Source organism: Tympanuchus pallidicinctus, unplaced genomic scaffold (assembly GCF_026119805.1).
Source record: "Tympanuchus pallidicinctus isolate F22 unplaced genomic scaffold, pur_lepc_1.0 scaffold17, whole genome shotgun sequence".
Classification (NCBI taxonomy): Eukaryota; Metazoa; Chordata; class Aves; order Galliformes; family Phasianidae; genus Tympanuchus; species Tympanuchus pallidicinctus.
In genome coordinates, this window is record NW_026294690.1 from 18150922 (window position 1) to 18165915 (window position 14994).

General features: G+C 42.9%; 1 protein-coding gene across 1 annotated transcript in view; it reads left to right on the top strand.

Annotated features, from left to right (window-relative positions):
- ITPR1 (inositol 1,4,5-trisphosphate receptor type 1) overlaps positions 1-14994 on the top strand; it is a 145651-nt gene that overhangs the window by 48171 nt on the left and 82486 nt on the right. The window contains exons 19-31 of the mRNA XM_052678430.1: positions 865-1059; positions 2896-3147; positions 4379-4520; positions 5446-5599; positions 5910-6097; positions 7323-7461; positions 8241-8299; positions 9516-9677; positions 9784-9954; positions 11105-11170; positions 12037-12174; positions 13448-13573; positions 13946-14146. Of these exons, the coding sequence (XP_052534390.1) occupies positions 865-1059; positions 2896-3147; positions 4379-4520; positions 5446-5599; positions 5910-6097; positions 7323-7461; positions 8241-8299; positions 9516-9677; positions 9784-9954; positions 11105-11170; positions 12037-12174; positions 13448-13573; positions 13946-14146 (1993 nt within the window). The remainder of the gene's footprint in view (positions 1-864; positions 1060-2895; positions 3148-4378; positions 4521-5445; positions 5600-5909; positions 6098-7322; positions 7462-8240; positions 8300-9515; positions 9678-9783; positions 9955-11104; positions 11171-12036; positions 12175-13447; positions 13574-13945; positions 14147-14994) is intronic.

Sequence of the window (14994 nt, forward strand, 5' to 3'; positions counted from 1 at the left end):
GGCAGTACGTGGACTCTGCGCTCAGCTTGCACCAAAGCAGAAGCTGATGCATTTCTGCTCTCTTGTTTCTCCCCCCAGCTGTAGGGTTGTGGTCTCTAGTTTTCTGCATTGCTCTGATGGAGAATCACTGCAGGCACCAAATCCCAGTTGTCTTTTTTATCATGATGAGATTATTCAATACGTGGAATAGGGTGCAGATAATCATGATCTAAATACTGTAAAAGGGAAGCAGACCTTTGTCAGGTAGTACCCAAAATCCACGTGGCTGAGAATATCCTTGAAGAGGCCATTCTCTTCATCAAAGCATGAAGACTAATTTATTTCCATCAGCACTTAAAGTTGCCTCGTATTTTATTTGTTCTTATCTCATATGCTTTATTTGCATGTTTCATATGTATGCTTCTAGTTCTTCAGCAAAAGAAAGAGCACAGTTACTGTTTTAGTGGCTGAATTGCTTCTAGATATGTCATATAAGCAGAGAAGTGTTGATCCAGTTATTCAGTTATCCAGTATTTACGGGATCTGATACTGATCAAGTGTTTTTTGTTTACCAAATCTTCCTTGTTTGTTGAATGAAGTGTTTGTTGTCAAATGGAAAGGTTTACATTCTAAATTTACTCCACTGCTTTTAGTAATAAAACCCAAGGACTTTCTGTAATAAATTGCTATTGCAGAATGAGTGTGATATTCAACTTCTACTTGGCATAGTTCAAGAATAAAATTTGTTTTCTTAAGGCAGGTGAATCATAAAATTACTTACTTTTATATCACCAGTACATTTCAGCAAGTGTCTTGAAAGAAATGTTCTGAAAGCTCTGCATGGGTCTTGGCAGCTTCTAGTCTAACCACACTTCATTCTGGCAGGCTGGTCCTCTCTCGATTTGAATTTGAAGAAGTGTCAAGTGGAGAAAATGCCTTGGAAGTTGGAGAAGATGAGGAAGAAGTGTGGCTATTCTGGAGAGACAGTAACAAGGAAATCCGCAGTAAGAGTATCAGAGAATTGGCTCAGGATGCTAAGGAAGGGCAGAAGGAAGATCGGGACGTGCTCAGCTATTACAGGTTAACAGCATGTGCAGTAGCTGGCTAGCAAAGCTCATCTACATTGTGGGGGAAAGCCTTCAGTGTATAGGCTTCAGTTAAATTGGGGGAAAGGATGCTGGGCTCGTGGATGAAGTAGCCGTTAAAAAGTGACTGTGTGAGGTGTGAGCTTAAAAGCGTTCAGGTTCATGGTTAGAAATCAAATTATCAGCATGGGAAAGTTTAAACTGATTTGAAAAGATTAGCTGAGGCTTACAGTGCATTAAACTTGCACACCATTTAATGCCTGTGTTTCTGCTTGCTTTCCATGTGAATGGATGTTAATGCAGCCTGAATGCCAGCTGTGTAGGTTACCTGTGTTGAAATGGTGACTGGGGGTGACTTCAGTGTACAAATGGTTTTACTTTTGGTTAGAAGAAAAAAACTTTTTTACCTCCTGCCTTCTGTGGTTGCTGCTCCTGTAGTATTCTGCAATCAAAGTGTTCAGCAGTCCTACAGAATTCAGCAGGGCAGTGTATGAACTTTAAAAAAAATACAAAATGCCACAGGTTGGGTTTGATTAATGCACTGTTCTTTCGTGCAGTTTGAGCTGTGCTTTTAGCAGTTTCTAATGTGAGGTGATGTTTCCAGATGACTTGACAAGACACCAAGTTCTTGGCATAGTGTTAGATCAAGTTTCAGCCCAGACCGAATTCCTGTGTCTGGGTTTTAAACTTCTGAAAGCAGTGTGACAGACTGAGCTCTGGTGGTACAGGGAGTACAGAGAGAATTTTTGGGTACCTTTTTTTTTTATTTTATTTTTTGCATTATCTCCTGCACTGAAATAATTTCAGTAGACTTCCCAGTGTGTTTTCAATTGAACCTGTTGGAGGGCTGTACTTAAAATACGATCTTTTCTAATATCAACTTATAAAAATTATAGTTGCTTTCAAAATGGATTACACTGTATTACACTTTCTTCTAAGCAGAATTGCCAGCGTTAATTACTTTTAGCCCACCTTATAGTCATGTGCATGTTAAAATAACTAGAATCCTGGAATGGCCTGGGTTGCAAAGGAGCACAGCGCTCATCCAGCTCCAACCCCTGCTGTGTGCAGGTCGCCAACCAGCAGCCCAGGCTGCCCAGAGCCACATCCAGCCTGGCCTTGGATGCCTGCAGGGATGGGGCATCCACAGCCTCCTTGGGCAGCCTGTTCCACTACAATTTAGTGTAAAGTTGGGTTAAACTACCATAAGGAGCGGTTGGAGATGAAAAGCAATCTGTTGTCAATTAAACATTCATTTCTCTAGGAAATCTCACAGTTGACACTGCTCGACAAAAATCTATGAGTATTTATGAGTGTTGGATGTTGGTGACTGAAGGTTAATTATCAGTCTGCTGAGTGTGCACAACTTAAAGGCCAGTTATTTGCTCCTACAGGCTGGGAAGCTAAGGAACAGTTCATTTTTCAGTTACCATCTCTTTGACTGGAGGGAACTGAGTTCAGTACTTTTGAGGCATCTTTTAAGGGTTCTGTAGTCCAGCTGTTCCTCAGTGAACCACCGTGGCATCAGCATTACTTACAAGTGTTCCATCTACAGTATTCAGGCTGAGCTGCCTTAAGTGTTGTTTGGATCCTTACAAAACTTTTGGTAATAGTATTGCTTCTGTATAACTCTCTGGAAAATGAAGAACCCTTTTATTTTATTTTTACACTCTTTCCACTTTTACTAGTGTTTGGTTAATACCTTTTCTTTTTCTTTCGAGTAAAGACTGGAAAGTAGAAAATTCATCCATTGTTACTGCATCTAATATCAGTGCTACAGGCAGTGGATGGTTTGGAAACGTTTGTTTGTGTTTCTCCCTTCTCCCCAAAGATACCAGCTAAACCTCTTTGCTAGAATGTGCCTTGATCGCCAGTATTTAGCCATAAATGAGATTTCTGGCCAGCTGGACGTGGATCTCATCCTCCGCTGCATGTCTGATGAAAACTTGCCCTATGATCTGAGAGCATCTTTCTGCCGGCTGATGCTGCACATGCATGTGGATCGTGACCCCCAGGAGCAAGTTACACCAGTGAAGTACGCACGGCTGTGGTCTGAGATTCCTTCTGAAATTGCAATAGATGAGTAAGTACTTGCTGGAATGGTGTGGGAAAGGAAATTCCATCGCTTGATTATTAGTAGTATTTTTAAATGAAACCGGATCAATCCGAATGGTTGTTTAGTACTGTTTTAATTTGTTCTTATAGCCATGTACAGATTCATTGCTTGTAATGTTTGGAGAGGATCTTCCTCAGTAAAAAACAGAACAAAAAGAAGTAAAAACACCACCTTCCTGTCTGTGTGGTGTGAAGTATGAAAGGTGGTGTTTCTGCAGAACACTGTGGTGTCTGCCTCGATGGGGGTGATGCGGTCAGTGACCCTGGGGAGGGGAAGCAGGGGGGGAGGGAGGGCTGTTTCCTTCTTGCCTGATTTGATCCGAGCAGTGACTCTTCAAAGCTGATTGTCTGTACAGCAGCTAGTGCCATCAATAGCAAAAACAAGGGGAAGTGCAGAAACGAGTAACGTGCTGGATGCAGTCATGCTGCTTAATCACCAATGGAAAGTATTCTGCTAGAGGGGTAGAAAACCTAAACAAAACATCGACCTGGCTGGAAACTTGATTTCTTGACTGCAAACCCCTATCACCTCTTTATAGTAGAAATAATTTAACAACAGTTGAACAGAATTGAATAAAACAGGGAAACGGGAATTGACAATCATGTTAACCATCAGGAATTTGATTCTTTTTGGTGTTAGCACTTATGTACTCCCCTCCTCACTAACCTACTCTTTTATGAGCAAATACAGCAGCTCATAGTCAACCTTAAGTGCCAAAATAGAATAATGATTAGCTTAAGCTAAACAATGGGTGAAGCATGATCAAAAAGGGAGGAGTGCAGAAGGTAGTTAACAGGGATTTTCTTTTTACAGTTATCTGCACAGACTGAGAAACACAATGTTTCTGTTACAAAAAAAAGTCTGCACTGAATGAATATTGCTTTTATTTAACATCCACAGTCAGCATCTCTTGGCCACAACTGCTCTCCTGAGTGCTGCATGCAGCTTGTCAGTTTGCAGTTAAAAAAGAAGCGACTTTACTGGGACAAAACTCAGTTTTGTGTTTTGTTTTTCTTGGATACTTTTAAGTAGTTTCAAAAGTGACCCTATGGGATAAAGCAGCAAAAGCCAGGAAAGTCTGGTGTCAGTTTCCTGGCTGTCCGTTGGACAGGCTGTTCAGGAGCCTTTAACTTTTCCTGGGGGAAGCAGCCCTGTGTACATTTGTGCTGAATTGTGTTCTGTTTGTTTTCCCCTTCAGCTATGATAGCAGTGGAACTTCCAAAGATGAAATTAAAGAGAGATTTGCACAAACGATGGAATTTGTAGAGGAATATTTAAGAGATGTGGTGTGTCAGAGATTCCCTTTCTCTGATAAAGAGAAGAATAAGCTCACTTTTGAGGTAGTTATCCAGTTCTGATATTAACCTTTTTTGGTGGGATGTTGGTGCTTATTTCAGCAGCAGGAAGATGAGCAGCACTTAGCACTGAGCTGCCCTGCCTGCTGCCCTCCTCTCGTGAAACAACACATCCACTGAGGTTTATGAGGTTTGCTCTTGAAATGCAGTTAATGAATGTGAACTTATGTGTTGAAATTGCAGTGACTTTTTTACTTCTCGTGTGTTGTGTTACTACCAAAGCAAGCTTTCCTGGCATGGTCAGTAAAACAAAACACTCCGTCTGCATGCACAGATATTCTCTCCATCTTACAGTACCACAATGCATAGAGCAGTGCCATCCTCCAGGGCTTATTGTCCAGTCCATGTAGTCTGTTTGTGCAATCAAATGTAGAGGATACGTGCAGTAGTATTCTTGGACTATGGATTAAAAATATGGTAATTTAAATGGAGAAACACACTTGAGCTGATTGGTCTGCATTCAATATTTGCATTTTATGTTTTTGTTGATTGTGAGGCAGCGTGTTGGGAGGACTTGTGGGGGAACTTAGTAATCTGTGGATGTGGCATATGTATATGTGTTGTCAAGCAAAGCCCTAAAGGCAATTTATATGTACCTTCTGGTCTTGACCTATCTCAGCTGGTTTGTAATGAAACAAATACAGTAGCTAGGGAATATCAATGGTAGCAGGGAATATCAGTTGTAGCTAGAGACCTGTGCCACAAGCATTGTAGTATTTGTGAGCAAGTAGAAAACTTTCTAATGACATGCAGACATACTAGACATACAGTCTAGTATGGAATTAGGAGGTATCACAACCAGAATATGACTCACAGCCATATCATTGATTTTTTTTCACTCTTTTAAAACTTGATTTTTTAATAGCAAAATGTTTAGTACTGATCAGACTTCTTATTGTTATTTTTGTAGGTGGTTAACTTGGCCAGAAATCTGATATATTTTGGTTTCTACAACTTCTGTGACCTCCTCAGGCTAACCAAAATCCTCCTTGCTATATTAGACTGTGTGCACATCACTACCATCTTCCCTATTACCAAAATGGCAAAAGGCGAGGAAAGCAAAGGTAAGACTGAGAAATGATTGTTGACCAGCAGGTTCTAGTTGGTGTAAAAATGTTAGCTTGCTTCCAGCACCTTCTACTCAGTGCTGTCTGTGGCTTGATTGTAAAGCAGAGTGATGTCTATGATGGAAGAGGGAGCAAGCAGGGTGGTTCTGAACCATTCCTCCCATTGACTTTCACCTGTTCCAGGGAGTTAGGTGTCTGGCTGCCTTTAATGTTGACACAAGTTCTCTGTAGGATGTGAAGGGTCCTTGGGCTGTTAATGCAGTCCCATTACACCAACATAATTACGTGTTTATTTACCTCTCTGAAGGGAGCAATGTGATGAGATCAATCCATGGAGTCGGGGAGCTGATGACCCAGGTGGTGCTGAGAGGTGGGGGGTTCTTGCCCATGACCCCACTTGCTGCTGCTCCTGAGGGCAATGTCAAGCAGACTGAGCCAGAGAAGGAGGACATCCTGGTGATGGATACGAAGCTGAAGATCATTGAAATACTTCAGGTATCAGCATCGTAAACTACTGGACATCTTGTTCTGCCTTTAAGTGTCAGTATAGCGCCATGCAACCGTTTCATTTACTCCTGCCTTGCATGTACCTGTTTTCAAGTCTTACAAGGGCAACTTTCTCAGGCAGGAAGCACTCACTGTACATATGATAATATGGTGCAGTGACTGAAACCATGTGGCAGGCTTGAGTCTACAGCAGACTCATGTGTATTTAACAGTGGCTTTTGAAGGGCTGATTTGCTGAAGAGGAGAGCTCTTGCTCTTACTCCCTGCACTGTCTTAGTTTGTCTGGATCTCCAGGACAATCTTGTTAAGTGTCCCAAGCAGGGGAGTCATGCTTGATGCTTGTTTCTGGATAGCTGTCAGCCTGAGCAGTTGATGCCTGTACATTTCCCAGTCTCTTGCAGTCCCTTCCATCTTTGGCTTTTCCTTCTTGTTCACTCCCTAGTCTTCACAACATGAAGAAAAAAGGGTTTTTTTCGCCCTTTTCCACAGCTCTGTTCTGGATGTGACACAAAAATACTGTGCTCAGATCCATCTTCCCTCCCTCGCTGTACAAGTTGAGAACTGTTGGGAACTTCATGGGCGAGTTCATGTAGGCCAAAATGCTGAAAGGGCCGTGTGGGCGGAAGCATGCAGAGCAGCAGGAAAGCCATGGTGTGCCTTCCCCCTGCCCTCCGTGGGAGGCTTTGCACGGAGCTGCATCTGAGGTCGTGCCCTTCCTCTCAGCAACAGATGCAGCACGTAGGGGAGGCTTGATTCACTTCCTTTCACCATGTCTAATTTTAGTTAAACCAAGAACTTCTCTCGTACGGCCTGGCATGTCACAGTGGGGTATTTTAATGTGTCAGTATTCCCCTTTACCATAGGTTATTAAACCTGGCATTAAGCACTTTCCCTCAAACGTGAGGATGCATGGTTTGGGCAGCAGTGAGGAATTAAAACTCTGCAAAGGCTTTTACTTCTGAGGTTTTGTTACTGTGTGCCTGTTGTGCTCACTGAAGTCACTGGAAAAAAAAATTAATGAGTCTGGGACTAGAAAACAACAACGACAACAAAAGCATTGCAGTGCATATTTCCACATACCTCTTCTGCAAACTAAATCCACATTTCTAAAATGTTGATCTTGTGTTGGGAGTTCAGTGTTGTGTAAATGGTCTGTGTGTGCACTGGGAACAAACAAGCCATTTCAACATTTCTACTACTTCTGTGTCATCAGTTCATTCTGAATGTGAGATTGGACTACAGAATCTCCTGCCTACTTTGTATATTTAAACATGAATTTGATGAAAGCAACGCCCAGATGTCTGAGTCACCCACTGGAAGCAGTAGTCAAGAAATGCCAGCAAATGTACCAGGTTAGTTACCTTGCAAAGAATGAGTTTGTGTTAGGAAAGGTTCTCTAATCTTAGTAATCGATTCAGGTTCTTTCTTTGGTGTGTGAACATTGGTCCCACAGAAGCAGTGCAAACAGAAGGTTGCCTGGTAACATCAGCAGTCTCAGTTTTGTACTCACCATCAGTTTTTTATTCAAAATGTCCTTTTTACTTCGCTGCCTATTGTGCTCAAGAGTTGGTCATGTAGTAAACTGATGTATAAATTGCAAGTCCTGTGGCATTCAGCTCAAGCTGATGTTTGTCACTCCTGCTGGTTGGAGAGATGGGGCAGCAGAGAGGGAAGCAGCTGCCAAACTTCCTGCAAAAAAATGCCGAACGCTTTACTCTTTCATCATTTTGGAGTAATAATTATTGCCAGTAAAATAATACATACCTTCTACTGGAAAACACAGAGCCCTTTCTGTCTGTTGAGCCATAGGAGTATTGCTGCCACTGCTTTGGAACTTTTAGCTGCAGTCAGGTGTTCCCTGTGGACAACCCCTCTGAAACTTACATCAGTCCTTCAGTCCAACTTGGATGTTGCTGAAGTGGTTATGAGTTCAGTTTGTGAGCTGATGGCAGGTTGATGTATTTTCTTAGGGTATCAGCATACTTCTTCAGTAACGTATGCATTCCGTTCAGGTTTCTGTGACTCTGGCATACATCTACAGCAACTCTTGTGATTTAAGATGTGTTTGGACTGAAGAAACATCTCTGGTGTAACTCTGACACTACATATTTGTCTGCTCTTCTGTTCTTAGGAGCCCTAGACTTTGAACATATTGAAGAACAAGCTGAAGGAATCTTTGGTGGAAGGAAAGTATCTCTTCAGTAGCACTAATCAAGATGTAGAGCTGCAGTCCCCAGTGTGCTCATAAGGACTGTGGATTGCAATTGCAAGTGAGGTGGTAAATGGGAAAAGATTGGGAACAGCTGCCCCAGTTGCGTAGGCTTTGTTTTCCTGAAATACCCTTGATAGAGCTTGAAGTAATGTCTGTTTAAATTAAAAGCTATGGAGAGGGTACAGGTGGCCCTCCAGTCAAAAAAGATCTTTGCTGCAGTGCTTTGCTTGTGTGGGTGAAAGCGAAGCTGGAGGATCAGTGCATCTAAGCTCAGTGCTGCTGTAAAATTTTAGGTGGAAAAGTTTGTGTAGGGAAGGAGCTTCTGAGACAGATCTGCTTGGCCATGCTTGTTTTTTTATAACGCAGAATTAGATTGCACATGTGTGACAGAACAAAACAAGCCCTGTCTTCAGTACCTGCCTTCTTTCTGGAGTTGCTTATACCCTTTCTTAAATCACAGCATGTAAAATTAGTGACAGACATAAAGTTCTTGGGCTTATCTTGATGTTCCACCCACTCCCTCTGTTGGAACACCGTGAAGGTGTATGTTCTAATAGCCCTTAAGCTGTTCAGAGAGGTGCAGCTCCTTTCTGTAAACCTAAGGTAACTGATTACTTAAATGAGGGGAGATTCATTTACAGAATTAATAACCTGTTGGTAATGCAAGTGTGTGTATTTGGTTGGAAGCAGAATTTGAGAAAGATTCAGAGTCTCATTGGTAAGGAAATCAAAAAGGGATATTTTAGCACCTACAGAAAGGAAATACAGAGAACAGATAGCAAAGAGGAAAACTACAAGAGCTTGGCATAATTAGTATTGCAACCTGGATGAGAGGGAATGGTTGTATGTTGTGGATAGAAAGGATACTATTAGGAATGGACAGGAATTATTTGAGCAGTAGGATAAGACTGACGTGGGGACAAATAATTAGTCATAATTTGTCTCTGAAACACATAGGTTGCACACAGCTGCATGCTGAGTGAACTGTGAGTAATGAGATTGTGGAATAGCCTTCCAAGTAAGCAGCACACCAATAAAAACCAAAACAGTATGTCTTCATATAGCATTTGATAAATATGCTCCTCGTTTAAAAAGAAAGAGATTTTTTTCCAGCACAGGGAGGATAGGCTTAGAAACCTGCTGGAATGATAAGCCCAGTGTTCCAGTAAATTCCTACACTCTGTTTCCAGTGAGGAGAATACACCCCTGGATTTGGATGATCACGGTGGCAGAACGTTCCTCAGAGTTCTGCTGCATTTAACGATGCACGATTATCCTCCTCTGGTCTCTGGAGCACTCCAGCTTCTCTTCCGACACTTCAGTCAGAGGCAAGAAGTTCTGCAAGCTTTTAAGCAGGTATGTGTGTTCATTAAAAGCATCACTCTTCATCTGAACGTATGTATTGTGCTTAAAAAAAAGAATAAAGGTCTTTTGTGTGACTAATGGGTTGCATTCATATAAGGTTCAACTGCTTGTTACCAGCCAAGATGTTGACAACTACAAGCAGATAAAGCAAGATTTGGACCAGCTGAGATCTATTGTGGAAAAATCCGAGCTTTGGGTGTACAAAGGCCAGGGCCCTGATGAGACTATGGATGGAGTGCCAGGTGAAAATGAACACAAGAAAAAAGAGGTAATTAGGCTGTGCTTCTCCAGATTTGTATGTTAATGCTTTCTGAAAATGTAACTGTTCCCAGGCCTGTGGCTGAAACAAGTGTCTTGTCAGCAAGTTGCATGGCCTGGTAATGCTGACTGCTGGTTTTGGACTAAGGCAAGAATTAGGGGGGAACTTAGATCAGCTGATGGCAATTTGTCTCAGGAAACTACTCAGAACTGTATGATGTTGCTGCAATGTCAGCTTCAGGTTCTGACACCAGGGTGCCTGCACCCAAAGTCAGTCAGATGGAATGTGCTCTCAACATAACTGATTTTTTTTTCTGTATCCCTTGGCTAAATTATTTGCATATATAATGTGGGGTTGCTTGTGACTTCATTGTAGCTATTAGCATGGTGTGTTTATTAATTGTATTGAGTTTTATAGTAAGTCCACTAGTGAAGCTAATGAATGAATGCTAAGATATACAGAGTATGCTAAAGCACCATATCCATACGACATCCAATACTATAGAGAGAAGTCTTGATTAAACTCCAAATATTTTTCACTTTAAAGTATTTACTGTTATTAAAAGGCAGAGAATAGTGCTTAAAGAACCTGTTAAATGCTGGTGCTTTATTGTGCCTGGTAGTACTGGGCTCCTGCAGTGCACACATGTGGCTTATGGCTAGCTAAATGCCTTTGTCCTCAGTATCATTTTAATTAAATAGAAAACAGTGGATGGAAGAATGCAAGAAATGGTCCCTGGGAAATGAATGCTTTTTGTTGGGAGTGCAAGTAATTTACTGATTGCCTTCCTTGTGCCTAGTTAGACATCCTTTGCTCCTTGTACAATAACAATAATAGTAAAGGGGGAGAGAGAGTTTTTGAAGTAAAGGGGGAGAGAGAGTTTTTGATGGAGAGGACCTGCTTACAGATGGAATGTGACAAATGAAGGAAAGGATGGGAGGTTACTGTCTCTAAAATTATCCTACCATCACATTATTTTATGTTACAGAGGTCTTGACAGGATAATTATACGTATTTTTCTGAGACTGAGACTGTCAGCAAACTGAAGGCTGACACCCCTTTCCAGGAAGAGAGCAGTCACTACCCTAGAACAGTAATTTCAGTCTTCATGAAGAGCATACTGCAAGCTTCTAATAAACTGCCTGATTCTTATCCACAGGAAGGTCACAGCAAGTCACAGAAGCCTGAAAGTACGAGCAGCTACAACTACCGTGTAGTGAAAGAGGTAAATCTGCTTCTTGATAGTTAAATGGCAGTGTGAGTGAGTAACACAGCTCTGGAGAGCTGACTGCAGTCAGAGGGAGACACCCGGGAAAGTCTGAGTCACTCTTCCATTGTGGAAACTATTTGCTGAGTAATAACGCATCCCGGCGTGAGTGAGAAGCCAGGGGTGCAATAAGCACGACGTGTGTTCTTTCCTTAAGAATGGATTAATGAGAAAGACAATGTTTTGTTGCTGTTTCAATGGTAACACAATATTTTTACTATCAAAGGCTATGAAGGAAGAAAACAAGTCAAGAAGCTACTTTAATTGTTCTGCCTTGAGTAGTTCACATGCAAAACTGTGCTGTTGAAATTGAATTTCAAAAACACCAGACAGAGAGCGTGCATTGGCACTGCTGTGTTCTGGTAATGGGTTTTCTGCAGTGCTGTGCTGTGGAGCCAGATGTTAGCCTCACTTTGCACAGCTCAATTCTGTAAGAGCAGCACTAGTCAGATGAAGTGGATGGTGCCCAGGCCAGGAACCACCACGTGTGATGATGGATCTGTTGCCTCACTGCTTCCCTTGCTTGTGCCAGTGACAACACTGTGCTGGCTGCTGCATACTGGGAGAAGGGTGAGTGCCACAGTCACGGCTGCTGCCTCTTCCTTCTTAGCTGCAGCTCAGTCCTTCTGTCTCCCCACTGCTGTTGCAGGAGCAACCAGGCTTTAACCCGGTCTTAACTCCTCATCACGAGGCTGTGAAACTTGATTTTGCTCACTAGAACCATCACTGTTGATGCAGATGTGTTTTCTGACATTGATTCCCTCTGGGAGCCATCTGACACGTTCTGAAACTCAGCCCAGTTCTAAAGCAAATCTCTTCTCCAGATCCTGCTCCGGCTGAGCAAGCTGTGTGTCCAGGAGAGCACCTCGGTCAGGAAGAGCCGCAAGCAGCAGCAGCGACTGCTGAGGAACATGGGAGCACACGCAGTTGTGCTTGAACTGCTGCAGATCCCTTATGAAAAGGTTGGGTTCTTGTACAGCTACCACTTCACTGCATGTTAGGTTGATGGGCTTTAATACCTCATCAAGTCTTCCCTGTTGCTGTGCAGTACCTGTATGACATCCGTCCTGGGATTACAGGGGAGCTTGATTCCCTGTTCGTACATCAGCAGATCTGTCCAGTAGTTACATACAGAATACAGACCTCCCTTCCTCCCAGTTACAGTCCCAAGTCCTCTTAGGTGTGAGTTAATACCAACAGGGTGACCAGCAGAGGGCTGCAGTTCATAATCAGACATATCAGAGTGCCACGTGTGGTGTCAGTGCTACAGGGTGAAACTCTTGGACCAGCCTGCTGTACACACTGCACAGCACTGCATTGTGCTGATGGAGCACACCCTGAGTTCATTGCCCTGCTGCCCATTAGTCACTGGCAACAGGCACTTATCACTGTGTAGGTGAGGGACCTTGTCACATTTTTTACCATTCAGTCCTGTCCTCTGTTCCAGACTCCACAGGTTTCTGAAAGCCAGTAACTCTAGGCGATAGCTTTGAATAATGTTGTCTCACTGTCTTGCTTCGTATTTTGTTAAGAAAAATCAGCAGAAACAGCCCCTCCGATAACTCTTGTTGCCATTCTGTCCCATACTTGTGAATATGCTACTGAACAGGCAGTGTGGAGAGGATGTTTCACCCTTGGAAATGTATAAAACCTCTTAAGAATAAAAACAGTGATTTTCCAAACTGCATTTTTTGCCATCAGTAATCTACACTGATGTCAGAGGAAAGGCACTGGTTCCTGAACTGTGTAAGCAGTGTGCACATTCCAGTAAACATAAATTGGGCTTAACTGCTGCAATAAGAACTTTCCATCTCCTCTTTGCCATGAACTACCCATCTGTCACTGCTAAAATGCATTTCAACAGGACGTGGCAGTTTTCCTTGGTAGCCCTCAGGTGGTGATGTGTTGTGGTTTGGCCAGTGAGCTTCTCTGCTCAGAAGTGTAAAAGTGACTAAAGCACGTTGCTGGCAGGCCTGGGTGTGGAGTCTGTGATTTTAAAGAATGAACTACTGTGACTTCTATTATAGCCTTTAGTTTTGATGATCTTTAGTACTGTGAAGCAGGCCAAACTCATCCCTAATGTCTGTGAACTGGGTGGAGGTTTGTTTTTCTTTGGAGAGTGAGAGATACGTGACAGTTCTCCTGCAGAGCTGGAACTGGGACTCATCTAGTGCTCACCTGCAAGTGAACCCTCAGATTCTTTGTAACCCCGTCGTATTTGTCATGCAATCACAGGCTGAAGACACGAGGATGCAGGAGATAATGAAGCTCGCACACGAGTTTTTACAGAACTTTTGTGCTGGGAACCAACAGAACCAGGCGTTGCTGCACAAGCACATAAACCTGTTCCTTAACCCAGGGGTAAGAATAACCTCATGCCATAATTTTTCTTATTTTTTATTTTTCCAAAGAGAAAAGTGAATGGAATGTCCTTGGTAGTTACCTTTGGGCCTGTTCTGATGAAGATTGATTGGAGGGGGGTCACACTTTGTTTTCTTTTTAAAGCCTCCAAAGCTGGTTTGGGACCACTTCACTATAGAAAGTTCAGGAGGCTGAAGTGGGCTAAAACAAAATAAGCTGAGATACGAGGCCTGGTGTTGAAAGGTTGGCTCCTTGGGAATGGTCTGTGCTGCCATACACCCACTCTGCAGGGATGTTGGCTTTCTCCTGACCTCTCTGTGGATTTGGTGATTTGTTTGTTTTCTAATTTCTTTCTTTCATCCCTTTCATCAGATTCTGGAAGCGGTAACAATGCAGCACATTTTCATGAACAACTTCCAGCTTTGCAGTGAGATTAATGAACGCGTTGTTCAACACTTTGTCCACTGTATAGAAACACATGGCAGGAATGTTCAGTACATAAAGTTCCTGCAGACGATTGTCAAGGCGGAAGGAAAATTCATTAAGAAATGCCAAGATATGGTAATGGCTGAGGTGAGAGCTGCAGAGATTTGCGAGGTCTGAGCAGAAGTTTTCACATACCATTTGGTGAAAATGACAAATTGATCCTCTCGCTTCTGGGACTGCCAAGAAGCTGACAGCTCTCTCGATGCAAAAAGAGCATACAGCTCCAGAAAGCACAGGCTGTTTTTGTGACCAAAAGCCTTCTGAGCTCCTCACCTAGAGATACGAAGAGCGGTTGGTTATGGATGATAATTGCGGGTTATTTTCCAGGCTTCTGCAAAGCAGTGCATGGGCAAGCTTAGTTTGAAGAAAGGCTGCCTTTCCATAGGAAAACTGTAAGAGAAATAGTTAATTTCAATATTCTGATGCTGAAGGAAAATTTTACTGATAATGCCGTAATTTGATGGGAATTTTTTTTCTTAAGTAGGTGAATATGTAAATTGTTGGTAAGTGCTGAAAGAGGAAAAGTCCGAGGGTCTTTACCAACATGCGTGTAGGGAACTGGGAGATCGGGATGTCAGGATAGAAGGGAGAGGTCAGAAAAGGGTCAGAAGTCCCTTCCCGTGGGATTTTGGAGGCGATCTGGCAGTCTGTCTGCTGGCATTGTTGTTGGCCTGCTCGGCAGGGGGCGCTCGAGGATCAGATTTGTCAAGCTCTGGTTTCTGCATCAGTTGATCAGAGCTCTTCGATATTTTGCAGCTCAGTTTAAGAATGGTTTTGTGGGCTTCTCAACGTGAGGTTGGGTTGGTGGAGGTGTTCAGCAGTTGGCTTTGACCACGGTCAGCAGCTGCTGAGGAGGAAGGAGTTGCTTTCTGCCTCTTATCTAGCTGATGGCCCCACGTTCTGCCTGGAAGGCTGTCTGATCCCCACAGCTGCGT